General features: G+C 40.2%; 2 protein-coding genes across 2 annotated transcripts in view; one reads left to right on the top strand and one right to left on the bottom strand.

Annotated features, from left to right (window-relative positions):
* Positions 1-1,914, top strand: part of kntc1 (kinetochore associated 1) — a 207,699-nt gene extending 205,785 nt beyond the window's left edge. The window contains exon 64 of the mRNA XM_069933231.1: positions 776-1,914. Coding sequence (XP_069789332.1) covers positions 776-799 — 24 coding nt within the window. The 3' untranslated portion in view covers positions 800-1,914. The remainder of the gene's footprint in view (positions 1-775) is intronic.
* On the bottom strand, positions 1,904-13,529 carry LOC138762406 (hydroxycarboxylic acid receptor 1-like). The gene is made up of 4 exons (XM_069936166.1): positions 13,425-13,529; positions 11,518-11,654; positions 9,286-9,406; positions 1,904-3,520 (listed from the first exon to the last, which is right to left on the bottom strand). Exons 1-4 carry the CDS (start codon positions 13,527-13,529, stop codon positions 2,519-2,521), a joined length of 1,365 nt encoding a protein of 454 aa, XP_069792267.1. The 3' UTR covers positions 1,904-2,518.
* Positions 13,530-15,354: the final 1,825 nt, after the last annotated feature.

The following is a 15,354-nucleotide window of genomic DNA, read 5'->3' as shown; positions in this document are numbered from 1 at the left end:
TGCTGCTGAGAGAGTGGGAAAATTATTTAAGATTTCTGGCTTCAGATCACTGAAATGACTTATTTAGTCTGCCTGCTCAATTTGGTCACAAAGCCTGGATTCTTTTGAACTGCATTTTGGATTTTCAGCATCTATTTTATTTTGCTTTGTGATTCCTGATGTTTGACAATTGGCATCATGAGGATAGATGATGAAATGAATTAACATGCTTGTATTCCATTAGCTCAGCTGCTGTTTATCCACGTTTAGATTTAATAGTTTCACATCCACCCTTTGTTCAGCTGCCAACTTGTGAAAGTCTTTTCTGTTGACTTAACCTGCTGCAAAATTTGAAGAAGTTATATTTAGCTACCCAAGTGCAATATTTGCCAAATACACTAATATATAGAAAAGAATCCATGTCGCAATAGCATGAGTTTAACTACCCTGCACTGTTAGTTAAAAGATAGTTGTCCTCGTCTGTCATCTTCAGCAGCCTTCTCGCATACTAATGGCGTAACAGAAATAAAACAAATCTTTTATTCACACTCAGTGTATTATTAAAATGCAGATGAACTATTTACATTGTTAAAACGAGCTGAGATGAGTAAAATAGAAATACTCATGAAATGTCAGCATGGAATCAGATATATTTATATCTTCTCCAGCCAAATGAATTCTCGATCAAGCCACTGCCTACTAGTTGACTGTATCAAAAGTTCTCTTAAAAATAGACTAATCTTCCTCAAAAAATGAACAATTTTTAAAAATTTGTTTTTTTTTTAAATTCTTTCAGGAGTTTCTTGGTGATCAGAAGTAGAGAAACCAGAGACACCAACAGTCGAACAGTATCTTTTATTGTGTAGCTCCCTTGGCCTTCCTGTGGAAAAATGTTGCTAAAAAAATGTATTTATCATTTTGTCACATTGTGATTCTTCTTGTACATGCTATGCTTAGTTTAGAACTTGTTTTAAGTAGTTTCTCTTCAGAAAAGAAAATATTAAAACATAAAGGAGGCTACTAGCAAATGATATCCAAGAAAGTCTCCCAGCAGTAGGTGGGTTATTCAGAACATATGGGTAAGATTTATTCTTGTTCATCTGTATTTATTGTGTCTGTCTGGGTGTTTGTGACAGTAATGCATAACCATTATTATCTGACCTTCAATTTGTTCCTTTAGCATTTAAAATACTTTTTATTTTTATATTAGCAATCTCTTTCCCAGAGCAAGGAGGGGAAAAATCAACAGAGTTCTTGTTTCTGATTAGAATCAAGAGCGACCTCCTGAAAGATGTGCAATGTCTGCCTGCTCAATTTGGTCACAAAGCCTGGATTCTTTTGAACTGCATTTTGGGTTTTCAGCATCTATTTTATTTTGCTTTGTGATTCCTGGTGTTTGACAATTGGCATCATGAGGATAGATGATGAAATGAATTAGCATGCTTGTATTCCATTAGCTCAGCTGCTGTTTATCTACGTTTAGATTTAATAGTTTCATATCCACTCTTTGTTCAGCTGCCAACTTGTGAAAATCTTTTCTGTTGACTTGTACGATAGATTAAACTGCTGCAAAATTTGAAGAAGTTATATTTAGCTACCCAAGTGCAATATTTGCCAAATACACTAATATATAGAAAATAATCCATGTCACAATAGCATGAGTTTAACGTCCCTGCACTGTTAGTTAAAAGTTAGTTGTCCTCATGTGTCATCTTCAGCAGCCTTCTCGCATACTAATAGCGTAACAGAAATAAAACAAATCTTTTATTCACACTCAGATGAACTATTTACATTGTTAAAACTAGCTGAGGTGAGTAAAATTGGGGGGAAAAAAGAACGTTACTGTTTTCGGTAAACAATTTTTTCCAAGTTAGGTTGGTGTCATAGTCACAAAATCTTTAATAAACTTGAATTAAAATCCACATTTGAAGCTTACACTGGTTGAATGTTTCAGTGACAATAAGATAGCAATTATTTATTCATATTGTATGTTTAAATGGTACAGTGGGAACATGAAAATTAAGATTGCTTACAAAACATTTAAGATTGTTACTTTTCCTGACACTTAGTCTGATCAGTCAATAGTTATGGGATTTTCATATTGATTCTACTTTTGGAAACTACATGCATGTTTATTTTTTCAAAGAAAAGCATATTATAAAAGCAATCATATTACAAATTCTACATATTTGTAAATGCAAATATTGAGGGTCGTGCCCAAATAACACGAAGAAAATGTTATATAACACAAACGATAACTTGAGCAGCTGGGACCTCCCCAACCACCTGGAGATTGATGGATATCTGTAATAATCTGCAGATGAAGCAGGTTTTGTAAGATATCTCACATGATCTGATACAGTTTGATTCCTTTCCATTAATTCCAGCTTCCAAAGTTCAGATTCTCTTGCATTTCAAGTTGTTGGCTCAGTGGTTGCGTGGCAGGTCTTACAGGCTTTTGCTTTGTTTTCTTTTAAACTGCATTGCTTGGTTTAAATCCAAGTTTGTTATCCATACTGAATAATGTGAGCTCGCTGACCTATTTCTGATTATTTTCCACGTGTAAGTTGTTTGCTGTTGATGGTAGAATTTCAGGTGAGTTTTGTGAATTTTTCACTTTCAATTTGTTTGAACACTTTTGAAGGAAAATGTTCTGAAATTTTGAACTAGAGTAATAATAGACAATTGGATCAAGCATGCTATTAGCGTAAGTTAGACAAAGTACAAGATAAAATCCCTCAACTGCTGCCCAGTAGTCCTTGCTTGCTTCTGCTGTCTTTGACTGCAACATCAGCACAACTGTTCTACCAATGATGCTGGGCAAGAAACTGAGTGTAAACACGATGACAATAGCTAACACCGCACGTTTAGCCTTATTGAATTTTTTTCTCATTTTACCTTTCTTGTTATGAAGTCTTGAAATCATTGAATAAGTACAATAGAGGATAACACAGAGTGATGCTAAAAACTCAACAACATAAAAAACATCATACCATGTTGCACCAATATTTAAAGGATCATACAAGTTAAAACTTTCACAGTAGGTAAGGTTTTTCTGATCAAACGTATGACTTTCAAAGAGAAGGTTTGAGGTAATTCCAATCAGTACAGCCCATGTGAGAATCATTCCTATTATTGCACATCTTAGTGATAGGGCGTTTAGCTTGTGATGAGGATGAACCACTTTAAAGTAGCGATCTAATGCCACAAGTGTGAGAAAAGCGATGCTTCCTGCCCGATTCAAAGACACCATAAATAACAGCAAATTACAAGCACCATCCCCAAAAGTCCAGTTCTTTCGGTTCATGTAGTAAACCATTCTAAATGGTAAGCAGCACATCAAGAGAAAATCGGCTAGAGTTAGATTAAACAAATAAATGATACTTGGTTTTGAAGGTTTCATCTGAAAGCAGAAGATCCACAAAGCAATTGCATTGAAAAGTGAGCCCAGAATAAATTCCACCAGCAACAATGGTACTACAATCTCCAATAGTTTTGCTTCATCAAAAGTGGCATTCATTGTTGCACTGAGAGCGATAATCTGAATTTATAAGAGTGGTTTATATATGATCCTCAAAATAACTAGTTCCTTTTTAGTGAGGTCTGAGGGGCAAGTAAATTGACTCAGTTCCTGAGCTGTGTTTATTAGTTCACACTCATATGAGTGGACAAATAGATTTTTTAATTTATGTAATTCTACTTGAGTGGCAGAACTAGCTGATGATTTCTTTGACCCATTCACTAATGTTTTGTGGAAGCAATCCTTCATTATTTCACTTCTCAAAATTACATCATAATTACTAATTTTTTTGTGTGGCAGCACAGCATGGTGGTGGCAGTGTTTATTCCCCCTTTATTTAATTTTCAGTCAAGTTACAAAATAAACAAAATCAAAGAAATATGACAGATATATACAATAAAATACCAAAACCGAACTACACGTTGATATACAAAGCAGGAAGAATCAGTACATTATCACAATTATCAAATTCTGCACTATTGTTTATAAATACAAAATTGCACATCGTTCCGATCCTTAAAAGGAAAGTAGGAAACAAAAAAAACAGAAAGACCCCCTCCCTCAAAGAAAAAGAAGAGATAATTCTCCTGTATAATGTGACAAAATCATCTATTTTCCAAAATCATTAATTACATACAGATGAAACTACATGATTCATCCGGAGTTTACTTCCTCCCTTAAGGGATAAATGTCTTGACATAGACATCACTAGAGATACGGGTTTTGGAGACTTGAGGAGGAGGGGGGGGAAGAAATCATCAAAGGTTAATCCCCACGTATCTTAAATATATTCTTAAAAGCATGTAGCAATTTCTGAGGTTGTAAGAAATCTCCAGGGGAACATAACTATGCATTTCTGACTTCCAAAGTATCAGACTCTGTTGGGAATCAGATTTTCAAGTAAATGGCTTTGCATGTCCTGGCCACTGCTAAAGCAAGTTTAACAAATGTCAATTGATGTTTCAACCGCCTCATTTTAGGTCTTAGATCTGCTCATTTCCCCAATAAAAACAAATCTGACTCCTGAGGGTATTGAATTCTGATTATTTGTTCCAGGAGATTCTCCAAATCTTCACAGAAGCATCTCACCTTAGGGCATGACCAGGTTAAATGCAAAAAGGTCCCTGTATCTTGACCACATCAAAAGCATAAATTGGATAATTCAGGTTTCAATTTAATTTAATTTTTACAGAGTAAGGTACAGCTTATGCAAAAAATTACATTGCACCAGCCCATACCTTACATTCATTGTTTTGCTCATGCTGTCTCAACACAGGTCAGACCAGCAAAATGCATCAATTTCTATTCCCAAATCTGATTTCCATCTCTTGACTTATCTAGCCCTTGTTTAAGGGCTTCCACCTGAAGTAGGAAATACATTTTTGATAAATGTATTTGTGTTCACCTTTTGAACCAGAGACTCTATTCAGTACACTGCGGTAAGGTCAGTGCTTCACCTAATTACTGAAAGTGCCTTGAAGTAATCTGTTGGCTGCACTTGTGACCTTTAGTCAGAAAATGCATGGGCTCTTGTCTCACTTTGGGTAGTGTAGCAGTTAGTTCAACTATATTACAGTGGCACTGATGAGTACATGGATGTGAGGGGGTTGGAGGGTTATGGACAGGAAGTAGGTAGGTGGAACTAGTTGGAGTTTCATGTAAATCGGTGCGGACTAGAAGGGCCAATATGGCCTGTTTCCGTACTGTTATTGTTATATGTAATTTATCCCTTAAATAAGATCTTAACTGAAGATAAAAGAAAAATGTATTTAAAACTCCAAATTTATTCCTGATTTGTTCAAATGTCATAATTTGTCTCTGCTCAAAACAATCTTCAATATATTTGATCCCACTCTGAGACCAAGTTTCTAGAATTTTATTATTAATTGTTAACAGAATTAATTTATTTTGAGCTAGGTGTGTTTTGGGTGAGAGGCCTCCCCTAACACCAATTTGACCATTGAGTTTATTCAAAATTGTTATATGTTTTAGTAAGGGGGTTTCCTTAGGATGAAATAGTAATTTGGAATTCCATTTATATATAAAATTTTCTGCCATCTTCTCACCAACTTTATACAGTTCCCCTAACTTTACCCAAGATGACTTGTCTCCTCTGTCAAAGAGGGAGGTGACGAACTTCATTTGGGTTACCCAATGGTGGCAGTGTTAGTAGAATACAGTGTCAATTACCCATATTTAAATCTGGCACTGTCTGTAAATTGTTTGTAGATTCTTCCTGTGTCCTCTTATGAGCCCAGAGGACCCCAAAACCCAGCAGCAATAGATTTTCACCAAGACAAATCGTTACTTAAACAAAAGTTGCTTTTAATTACTTTTAAACATAAAATAGAATCAGATTTTAACTTATCACTATTGACTTAACTAACTTAACCCCCTTCTAATTCTAAGCGCACATGTATGTAATGTGTGTGTAAGTTCAGAAAAGTTCTTTGATTCACAGTCCAATCTCACTTTTCATTCCTTCAAGTTCTCTGGTTGCAGGAATTTCTTATACTGTGCACAGAATTTAACATTTATAAAGTTCACCAGGATTTGGTGCTTGGAAGGTAAATGGTTACCACTCAGGAAGGATTTTGTTCGTTTTCAGAGAGATTTGTTGTACACTGACACCCATTTAAATCAGCCTCTTCAGTGTCTTGCTGAAGAAACTTGCCCCCTCAGGGTTCTCCAGATGATAACCTCTTTCTTTCCAGTCACCACAGAGTGCCTTTTTTGTTTCCCTTATTCCAAGTGAAACATTAGACAGCCAGTCCTCTCCTCTTACATGACCCACAAGGGCTTTGACCAGGCTGAACTAAGCGCTCACAACCCGTCTTCCAAATGGGATTTCCACTGACTAAAACTACAGAACTGATCTCTCTCTCTCTCTCTCTCTCTCTCTCTCTCTCTCTGGGAGAAAGCCTATTTTACTCTCTCTACTTGCAAAACCACATGACCCTCATAGAACAGCAAGTTCTACTCCAGACTGAATGCGTCTCTGACAAGCTCCTTCATCTGTTGTATTTGTAAACAACAATTCATTAGTGAAGTTTCTTGAGCACTTTCCAAAGCTTTTGCAGACCGTTGGCCCCGACATGTCGAGCCTGAGCAGAGTTCCAGTATTTTAAATAAGATCTGTTTTGAAGTGTTTGTGACCTACACTGAAAATCCTGCCCCAGTTTGTCTCCCAAAAACATATCTATACTCTGTCACAGTCCACATGTGTTTCCTCCAGATGTTCCTGTTTCCTACTACATTCCAAAGATGTGTAGGGTGATGTGGGTATGATTATGTGGCGCAGGATCATGGGCTGGAATGGTCTGTTATGCTGTATCTCTAAATTATACATGTATAAATGCAGATAGATTTCCATCAAAAATAACCTTGACTTATGATTAATTTTTGAGGTTTTTAAAAAAAAAAGTTGCCTCGTTACAGATCAAGTTCTGAATAGTTCCAATGCTCCTCGTTTATTAGGATCCCTAAATTATCCTTAGAATGTGAATCATGGCATTAGTTTAGAAAATTGTAAGGAAGTTTTACATTTTGCAAAGAATGAAATTTGGAACTGCAACAAAAGAGTGCAGAGAAATAGTATGAGGGATAAACTAAAAGTTAATTGGAAGTGCTATAAATTGGATTCACAATCAGGTTTATTGCCATAAACTTCATAAAATTTGTTCTTTTGCAGCAGCAGTAAAATGTGCAGGAACAAGCTGCAAAATTACTATGAATTACAATAAAAAAAATAAGATTAAAAAAATATATGATTAGTGCAAAAGCAGAGAATAAGTGAGGGGGTGTCCATAGGTGCATTCGGTAATCTGATGGTGGAGGGGAAGAATGCTGAGTGTGTGTCTTCAGGCTCCTGTACCTCCTTACTGATGGTAGTCAAGTTTATTGTCATCTGATTGTGCAAGTACAACTTGATGAAACATCATTCTCTGGTCCTTGGTGCAAAAACATGCAGCCACACAGCCAGACATAACCCACATACAGACATATGCAGGACAAGTATTCTATCCATAAAAATAAATATTGTTTTATACAAATGAGAGTCTCGGAGGGTGAGTGTGAGCAGTTCCTTTGGTCATTCGTTCTCACTGCCATGAGAAGAAGCTGTTCCTCAGCCTGGTGGTGCTGGCTCTGATACTCCTGTATTATCTTCTCCAATGAGAGCAGATGAAAGATGCTGTGCGCAGGATGGAAGGGGTCCTCAATTATTATTTTTTTTGCACACACTCTTCAGACAACATCGATATGTTGGTGGGAAGGGAGACTCCCAGTGATCCTCTCTGCCACTCTTATAGTCCTGCGGATTGATCTCTGATCCATTTCTCTGCAACAGTCATACCACACTGGGATAAAGCCAGCCAGGATGCTCTCGATAAAACTCCTATAGAAGGTTGATGTAATGGTGGCTGATAGCCTTGCCTGTTTCTGTCTTCTCAGGAAGTGCAGTCACTGTTACACCTTCCTGATAAGTGAAGAGATGCTGAGGGTCCACAATAGATCACTAGTCAGGTGAATTCCAAGGAACTTGATGCTCTCCACTCTCTATTACAGAGTCATTGATGTGTAATTGGAGGGGGTCGATCCTGGTCCTGAAGTCCACGATTATATTTGTCCTTTTATTTAAAACTTTATTTATTCGTTCAAAATACAGATAATAAGTAACATACATAACAATAAACTAAACATGAACGATATATTTTATATATATAAAAGAAAAAAGAGAAAGAAAAAGAGAACCCCCCCCCCTTGAGCCAACTCTCCTAAGGAGAGCCATAAAAAGAAAAAAAAAGAAAAAATTAAGCATACATATTAAGATCTAATCAATGTAAATATTCTGAATATTACAACCATTTATTAATAAAAAAATATAGTTATGCGAAACATATGTGATTTTTTTCCATTATTAAACAATATTTCCTCTCATTATGCCATCTATTAATATCAATCATATTTGTATCTTTCCACGTACTAGCAATACATTTTTTCCACTACAGATAATGCTAAATATACAAAGGCAAGTTGAAATTTATCTAATCCCAGACCCTTCTTTAAAACAATCTCCCAAATTTTCCACACCTTTAAATCTCCAATGTAATAAACTTCGATCATGTATTGAGAAAGAAATAAGTTGATTATTATACAACGGAGTCAAGGCTGACAATTCACCACTAAAACCTATCATTTTCTTTGTCCATAACTTCATTAAATGTTTTAATATAGGCACATTATGTTGCTATAACAAATTTACATTCCATCTAAACAAAAATTGATGTATTTAAACCTTGAACATTAAAAGTAGCAAACCTCAACTTTGACATATCTACTAATATTACTAAGAACTAATAATATCTATATATAAAAACTCAAAACAACATAAATATGCCCTCCAATAGGAGAAAAGGAAACCACAAATTAAAGACTAAATAAAATAAAAATGAAAAAAAAAAGATAAAGTAAAAAAAAACCCAAAAAACTACCAAAAGGTAGTAATCCCTAAACCAATCTTCGGTGTGGATCACCCACCAGTGGCTGATGACTAATAGAACATAGAGCAAATTTCTCCCTCCCCAGCCAAACAAAGAATAACAACAAGATATCATAATAACATAAAAATAAAGTAAGAATAAGAAAGTTCTTCTATTCATCCAAGAGATTCCAAACTCAGTGACCACATTTCAGGAGAAGTTAGACTTTCCATTCCCACGATTATCTTCGTCCTGTCGAGGTTGAAACTCAAGTTGTTACTTGCATCATTTCACAAGATTTCCCACCTCTTCTCTGCTGTGCGACTCATCAATGTTGCTGATGAGGCTGACTACTATTGTGTCGTCTTCAAACTTGATTACAGCCACAATGATAATTAAAAGATTTATAACAAACATGTACATCAAACTGCAAGAGAAAGAGAATGATGAAATAAGCTGTAAACCCAAACAAAAGTGGGAACAAGATCTAAACAAAGATAAAGAATTAAACATGGTAAAGTTGTGCTCTGAAACTGAGAAATACAATAAATATGAGGTTATGCATGATACAATATAAATGGTTACACAGGCTATAAACCACGCCCCAAAAGTTAAATAAATGGGACCCAACAGTATCAGATGGACGTTTTCGCTGTAAGAAGGAAACGGGAACAACAGTACATGCAATTTGGGCATGTGAGAAAGTGTAAAAGTTTTGGGAAGATCTAAATCAGGTATTAAATAAAATCACAAAAAGCAACATACCAAAAAATCCAGAGATCTAACTAATATAAGAAGTAAAGAACTTGGACTCGATTTGGATGGAGCACAAAAAAGATTTATTATGATAGCCTTAGCTGCAGCAAAAAAATGTATAATGTCAACCTGGAAATTAGAAGATAGCCTGAGAATACAGCAATGGTACATAGAAATGAATAAATGTATTCCATTGGAAAAAAATAACATATAATTTAAGAAATAACATCACAGTATTCGAAAAAATTTGGGAACCGTACATGGAACGCAACAGAGAAGTCCTACCGCAGACCTCCACCACCTTAAATGACAGAAGGAGAAGAAGACTAAATAAACTGACCCAGTATGTAAAAGTAGATGACACAATTTTCTTGTTTATTTTCATTGTGTGATGACATTGTTTAATGGGTTTAAGGTATCATATATGTTGAATGTTGAGTGGGTAGGGAGGAGGGTGAAGGAGGGAGGGAAGGGAGGGGGGGATAAAAAGGGAGAAATGACACTATATTCAAGAGGGAAATGTTTGTGTGTATTTTGGTCAGTATGGTTTATAGTGTGAAAAATTAAAAAATTTTTAAAAAAAAACAAAAAAACTTGATGACTGTTGGATCTGGATCTGGTGATGCAGATTGTGGGTCAGTTACATGAACAGAAGTCACACTGCCCTGAGATGCACCAGTGCTCAGCGTGACAGTCCTCGATATTCTTCTACTGACAGACTGTGATCTTTCCGTTAGGAAGTCTAGGATCCAATTACAGTGAGGGGTATTGAGTCCCAGTGAGAATAGGTTCTCCACCAGCCTCTGAGAAACGATTGTATTAAACACTGAGCTGAGGTCAATGAACAGCAGCCTGGCATTTGAAGCAACGTTCTCAAGGTGGGCCAGGACATAGTGAAGCAACAAGGTTATAGCATCATCTGTGGAATGGATTCTTCTATAGGTACATTGAAATAGATCCAAAGTGTCTCTGGGTGTTCTTTGATATGTTCCATCGCCAGAGGCTTGAAATGTTTCATAATGGAGGGAGTCAGTGCCAGAGGGCGATAGTATTTGAGACCTGTTATTGTCACCCTCTAGGGTACCAGGAGGATGGTGGCTGTCTTGTACTCTGCAGGAATGATGGCCTGCAGAAGTCTATGAAGAACTCTGTCAATTGGTCTGCATAGTGCTTCAGTACCTGACCAGTATGTCATCTGGCCCCGCCGCCTTGTGTGGATTTGCCTTGGATAGGGTTCTACTTGCCGTGGCTATGCAAGGGGCCAGTTCATCGGGGGACATGGAGCTTTCTTTGGCATCATCCTGTTCACATCAAACTATGCATGTAAGGAGTTCAGTCTGTCTGGAAGGGAGTTGTCATTGTTCTCAATTTGCAAGGTTGACTTGTGATCCGTAATAGTCTTGATCCCTTGCCACAAGTACCTTGTGTCGTTGGTGTTTCACAACTGTAGCCTCGCTTTGCCTTCCAGATTGCATGGTTGAGTTCAGCCCTGTCTGATCTTAGTGCCATACTACACTTTGTCCTGAACTCAGCATCATGAGGTTTGAGAAGACCCCGGTTCTCTGCATCCAACCATAGTTTCTGGTTGTAAAGATTTTGATCTCGGTGACATCCTCAATGCACTCAATGTAGCCATTCACTGATCCCATGTTCTCCTTGATGCTTACATGGCCATTATAGGTGGTCACCTCCCTGAAACCGCTCCAGTCTGTGGTCTCAAAGCAATCTTGCAAAGGGTCCCCACCCCTGGCCATGTCCTGATCTCACTGTGAACTGACATACTTTGCTTTGCCAGCAGTCTGTAGCATGTGATCGTTGTAACCAAAGTTGGGGCAGGGTGCAGACTTGAACACACCAGGGATGTTGATGTACACCTGATCCAGGGCTTTCTCTCCTCTGTAGTTGAAACCATAGTAAGACTGTTTTCACATGACATTTGAAGGCATCAGCAACAATCATGGCACTGTCTGTGTGGGAAGTCTGGGCGACATGGATGGCAGCATAAAGCTTCTTAATGGCTTCACCCTCATTATCCATAGGCAGAATGTAGACTGCGGCAATCAGTGTGGCCGAAAATTCCATGGGCAGGTTGTAGGGTCTACATTACACCAGGACATACTCTATCTCTGCTGAGCAGAAGGCCTTCACAATAGGGACATTGGTGTACCAGTTCTCATTGAGATCAATGCACACTCCTAATGCTGATCTCAGATTTTGACATCCCTTTGGGCACATTTCATCTCTGGCAAGAAAAGTTTGGTGGAAATTTTTGACATTAAATAGAATAAGGAAGTACTTTTGGAAGCTGTAGTCTGATGCAATTGCATATTCTCGACAAGAAAGAAATTCAGTAATCAGCTCATGAATGGCTGGGGTGGGATGATGGGTGTGTCTAGCTTTCACAAGGAAGAACATGATGATATGCTTTCCTTTACCACTTAGATGCATTTTCAGAATATGTTAAACATGCTACTAGCTGATAATCAAAAAATTGTGAATGTTTTTAATCACATGGGCATTGAAGAAAGGATAAAAAGGGTGAAGGGGAGAGCTGATGAGAAACAATTTTATTTAACTTAGGAAGGTTGGAGATATTTTATGTCATTAGATTTTGTATGGTATTGTTTATGGTGAGAGGTCCACGCTATTGTGGCAGACAGAGCTGAGGTGCTCAATGAAGTCATCTTCCAGTCTGAGCCGAGTCTCTCCGAAGTAGTGGACACCACAACGGGAACAGCGGATACAATAGATGACTGCTGCAGATGTGGAAGGCAGAGAGGGGAATAGGTTGGGATCACCTAGTAGGGGACAGAAATGGTGGAGGATGAACTGGTGGCTGCAGAGACTGGTGAGGACAAGGGGAATCCTGTCTTTGTTGTGTGTGAGGGAGGAGGAGGAGGCCAGGACAGATGTGCGGGATGTCCAGAGAAAGATAATATTACATCAAAGGGAAAGACAGAATGTTGGCAAAAAGAGCAATTGGCTTGCAGATTGGGTACATTCTAGGATTCAACAAAGGCATTGATAATGAAAGGGCCAGAATAAAAGAATAGTCTAGTGAGAAGCATAAAAAACAGGTTTTAAGATCTGTGTACAGGCAAAAATGAAGCTGGTGTGAGCCCCTTGCAGGATGTGACAAGATAAATTATACTGAGGAAATGAAAACTGTGTGGCAGCACACTCTCTCATGGTGAACCGGCCCCGCTTGTACCTCCGTGTAGCAGGGCAGCCATGAGAAAATGGCACTGTTGGGGGTTCTCCTTACCTCATGGTTCCAGCCCAGCATGCGCCTCAGCCAGCTGTTATGACATCACCGCTCACGCGGTGGCTGAGCTCATGCTGCCCTTAAAGGGCCGTGCACAGGATTTGAATAAAACATTCGTTGAGAGCATTCAAGGTGGTGGGAGTCTCTTTGCTGTAGCTACCACCACATTGGTGACCCAAACAAGCCCAGACATTTTTCTGGTCTCCCAACATGAATCCAGCCGAGATCAATGCCGTCGCTGTGAAACTGTCCCCCTTCTGGACCTTTCGCCCACATACGTGGTTCATGCAGGCAGAGGAGCAATTTTGCCTCAGGAACATTTCCACAGACACCACGATGTTTTACCATGTTGTGAGCATGCTAGATGAGGAAACGGCAGCCACGGTGGATAATCTCCCACAACCCACCAGCTGAGGGTAAATACCCTGCCTTCAAAAATCTTCTGGGCACCTTCGGTCTCCCCACAACAGCGTGCCTCCAGACGCTTGCATCTAGATAGGTTGGGAGACTGAACGCCATTGGCCCTCATGGATGAGATGCTGGCGCTGGTGGAAGATCACAAGCCCTGTTTCTTGTTCCACCAGATCTTCCTGGAGCAGATACCCGAGGGCATTCAGCTCCTGTTGGCAGACGAAGACTTCAGTGACCCACAGCAAGTCTCAACCCAAGCGGACACCCTCTGGCGCACCAAGAGAAAGAATGAAGCTGCCCTCAGCCAGGTCACCCGTCCAGGAGCCAGCCGATCACAGCCCCCCCCTCCCCAAGTTGAAGCCAGAGGAGCACCATCCCACTTGGTGCTTCTATTATCAATGTTAGGGGGCACAAGCTTGTAAGTGCAGGCAACCCTGTACCTACCAGGGAAATGACTCCGCCAGCCGCCGTTGATGGCTGCAGCGGCTGGCCATGCGAACAGCCTCCTACACGTGTCCAATGAGTCCTCCGGCTGGCGTTTCCTTGTGGACACTGGAGCAGAACTGAACGTCTTGCCCCTGACCGCCCTTGAAACTTGCACCCGATCTCGTGGTCCCACCCTGCAGACAGCTAATGGTTCCGCCATTAAAACTTTTGGCACCTGCAGGGCACAGATACAGATCGGGAAAGATAAATTCTGCTGGCCTCGGGGTACCATGCTCTTGTGGGCTTACTTCCTCAGACCACATGGCCTGCTGGTAGACATGAAGGGAAAAAGACTAGTTAATGCCCACACGTTTCACTTGGTCTGCCTTGATGCCACGGACGCCTGCAAGCCTGAAATAGCCACCATCACCCTCCCCCCAGGGACGAGTATTCCAGTGAACTCGATGAATTCCCCTCCATCCGGCAGCTGCAGCACCGGGTCTACCATCATATCTCCATGCAAGGCTGCACGCCAAGGCTCGATGACATCCGCCTGAGAAGCTGCAGTGAGCCAAGGCGTTGGGTATTGTCAGCCGCTCTGACAGCCCCTGGGCATCCCCTCTTCACATGGTCCCCAAATCTTCCAGAGGCTGGTGACCCTGCAGTAATTATCAATGCCTGAATGACGCGACTACGCCTGACAGTATCCAATCCCTCACATCCAGTGCTTTAAAGCCAACCTCCACGACGCCCAGGTCTTCTCAAAAGTCGACCTGGTTCAGGGTTATCATCAAATCCCAGTCTACCCCGAGGACATTGATAAGACAGTGATCATCACCCCGTTCAGCCTGTTTGAATTCTTGCGCATGCCCTTCAGACTTAAAAATGTTCCAGACTTTTCAGCACCTCATGGATGCAGTGGGCAGGGACCTGGACTTTGTGCTTATATACCTCGATGACATCCTGATTGCCAGTCGTGACCACGAGGAGCACAAGGTCCATCTCCACACCCTGCTTGTCTGCCTGGTGGAATTCGGCCTCACAGTCAACGTGGCCAAGTGCCAGTTTAGCAAGCAGATGCTGCATTTCCTGGGACTCACCATCTCGGCAGCAGGAGCCGCCCCAGCGCCGGAAAAAGTCGCGGCCGTACGGTAGTTCCCCCAAACTCACCTCCCTCAAGGGCCTGAAAGAATTCATAGGTATAGAGAACTTTTATCATCGTTTCATCCCCGGCGCCACCCGATTTGTGCAGCCGTTGTTCTCATTGATCGGCTCTAAAGACAAAGTCCTGGTTTGGTCTGAAGAGGCAGAGGGCCACAAAGAATGCACTGGCCAATACTACCTTGTTAGTTCACCCGCACCCGAAGGCACACACCATGCTCTCAGTAGATGCCTCAGCCACAGCCGTTGGGGGCGTTCTTGAACAGTGACTTGATGGACAGTAGCACCCGCTGACCTTCTTTAGCAGGCACCTTCGACCGCCAGAGCTCAAGTACAGCGTCTTCGACTGGGAACTT

Source organism: Narcine bancroftii, chromosome 4, assembly GCF_036971445.1.
Source record: "Narcine bancroftii isolate sNarBan1 chromosome 4, sNarBan1.hap1, whole genome shotgun sequence".
NCBI classification, from domain to species: Eukaryota; Metazoa; Chordata; class Chondrichthyes; order Torpediniformes; family Narcinidae; genus Narcine; species Narcine bancroftii.
This window is presented reverse-complemented; position numbering and strand designations above follow the sequence as displayed.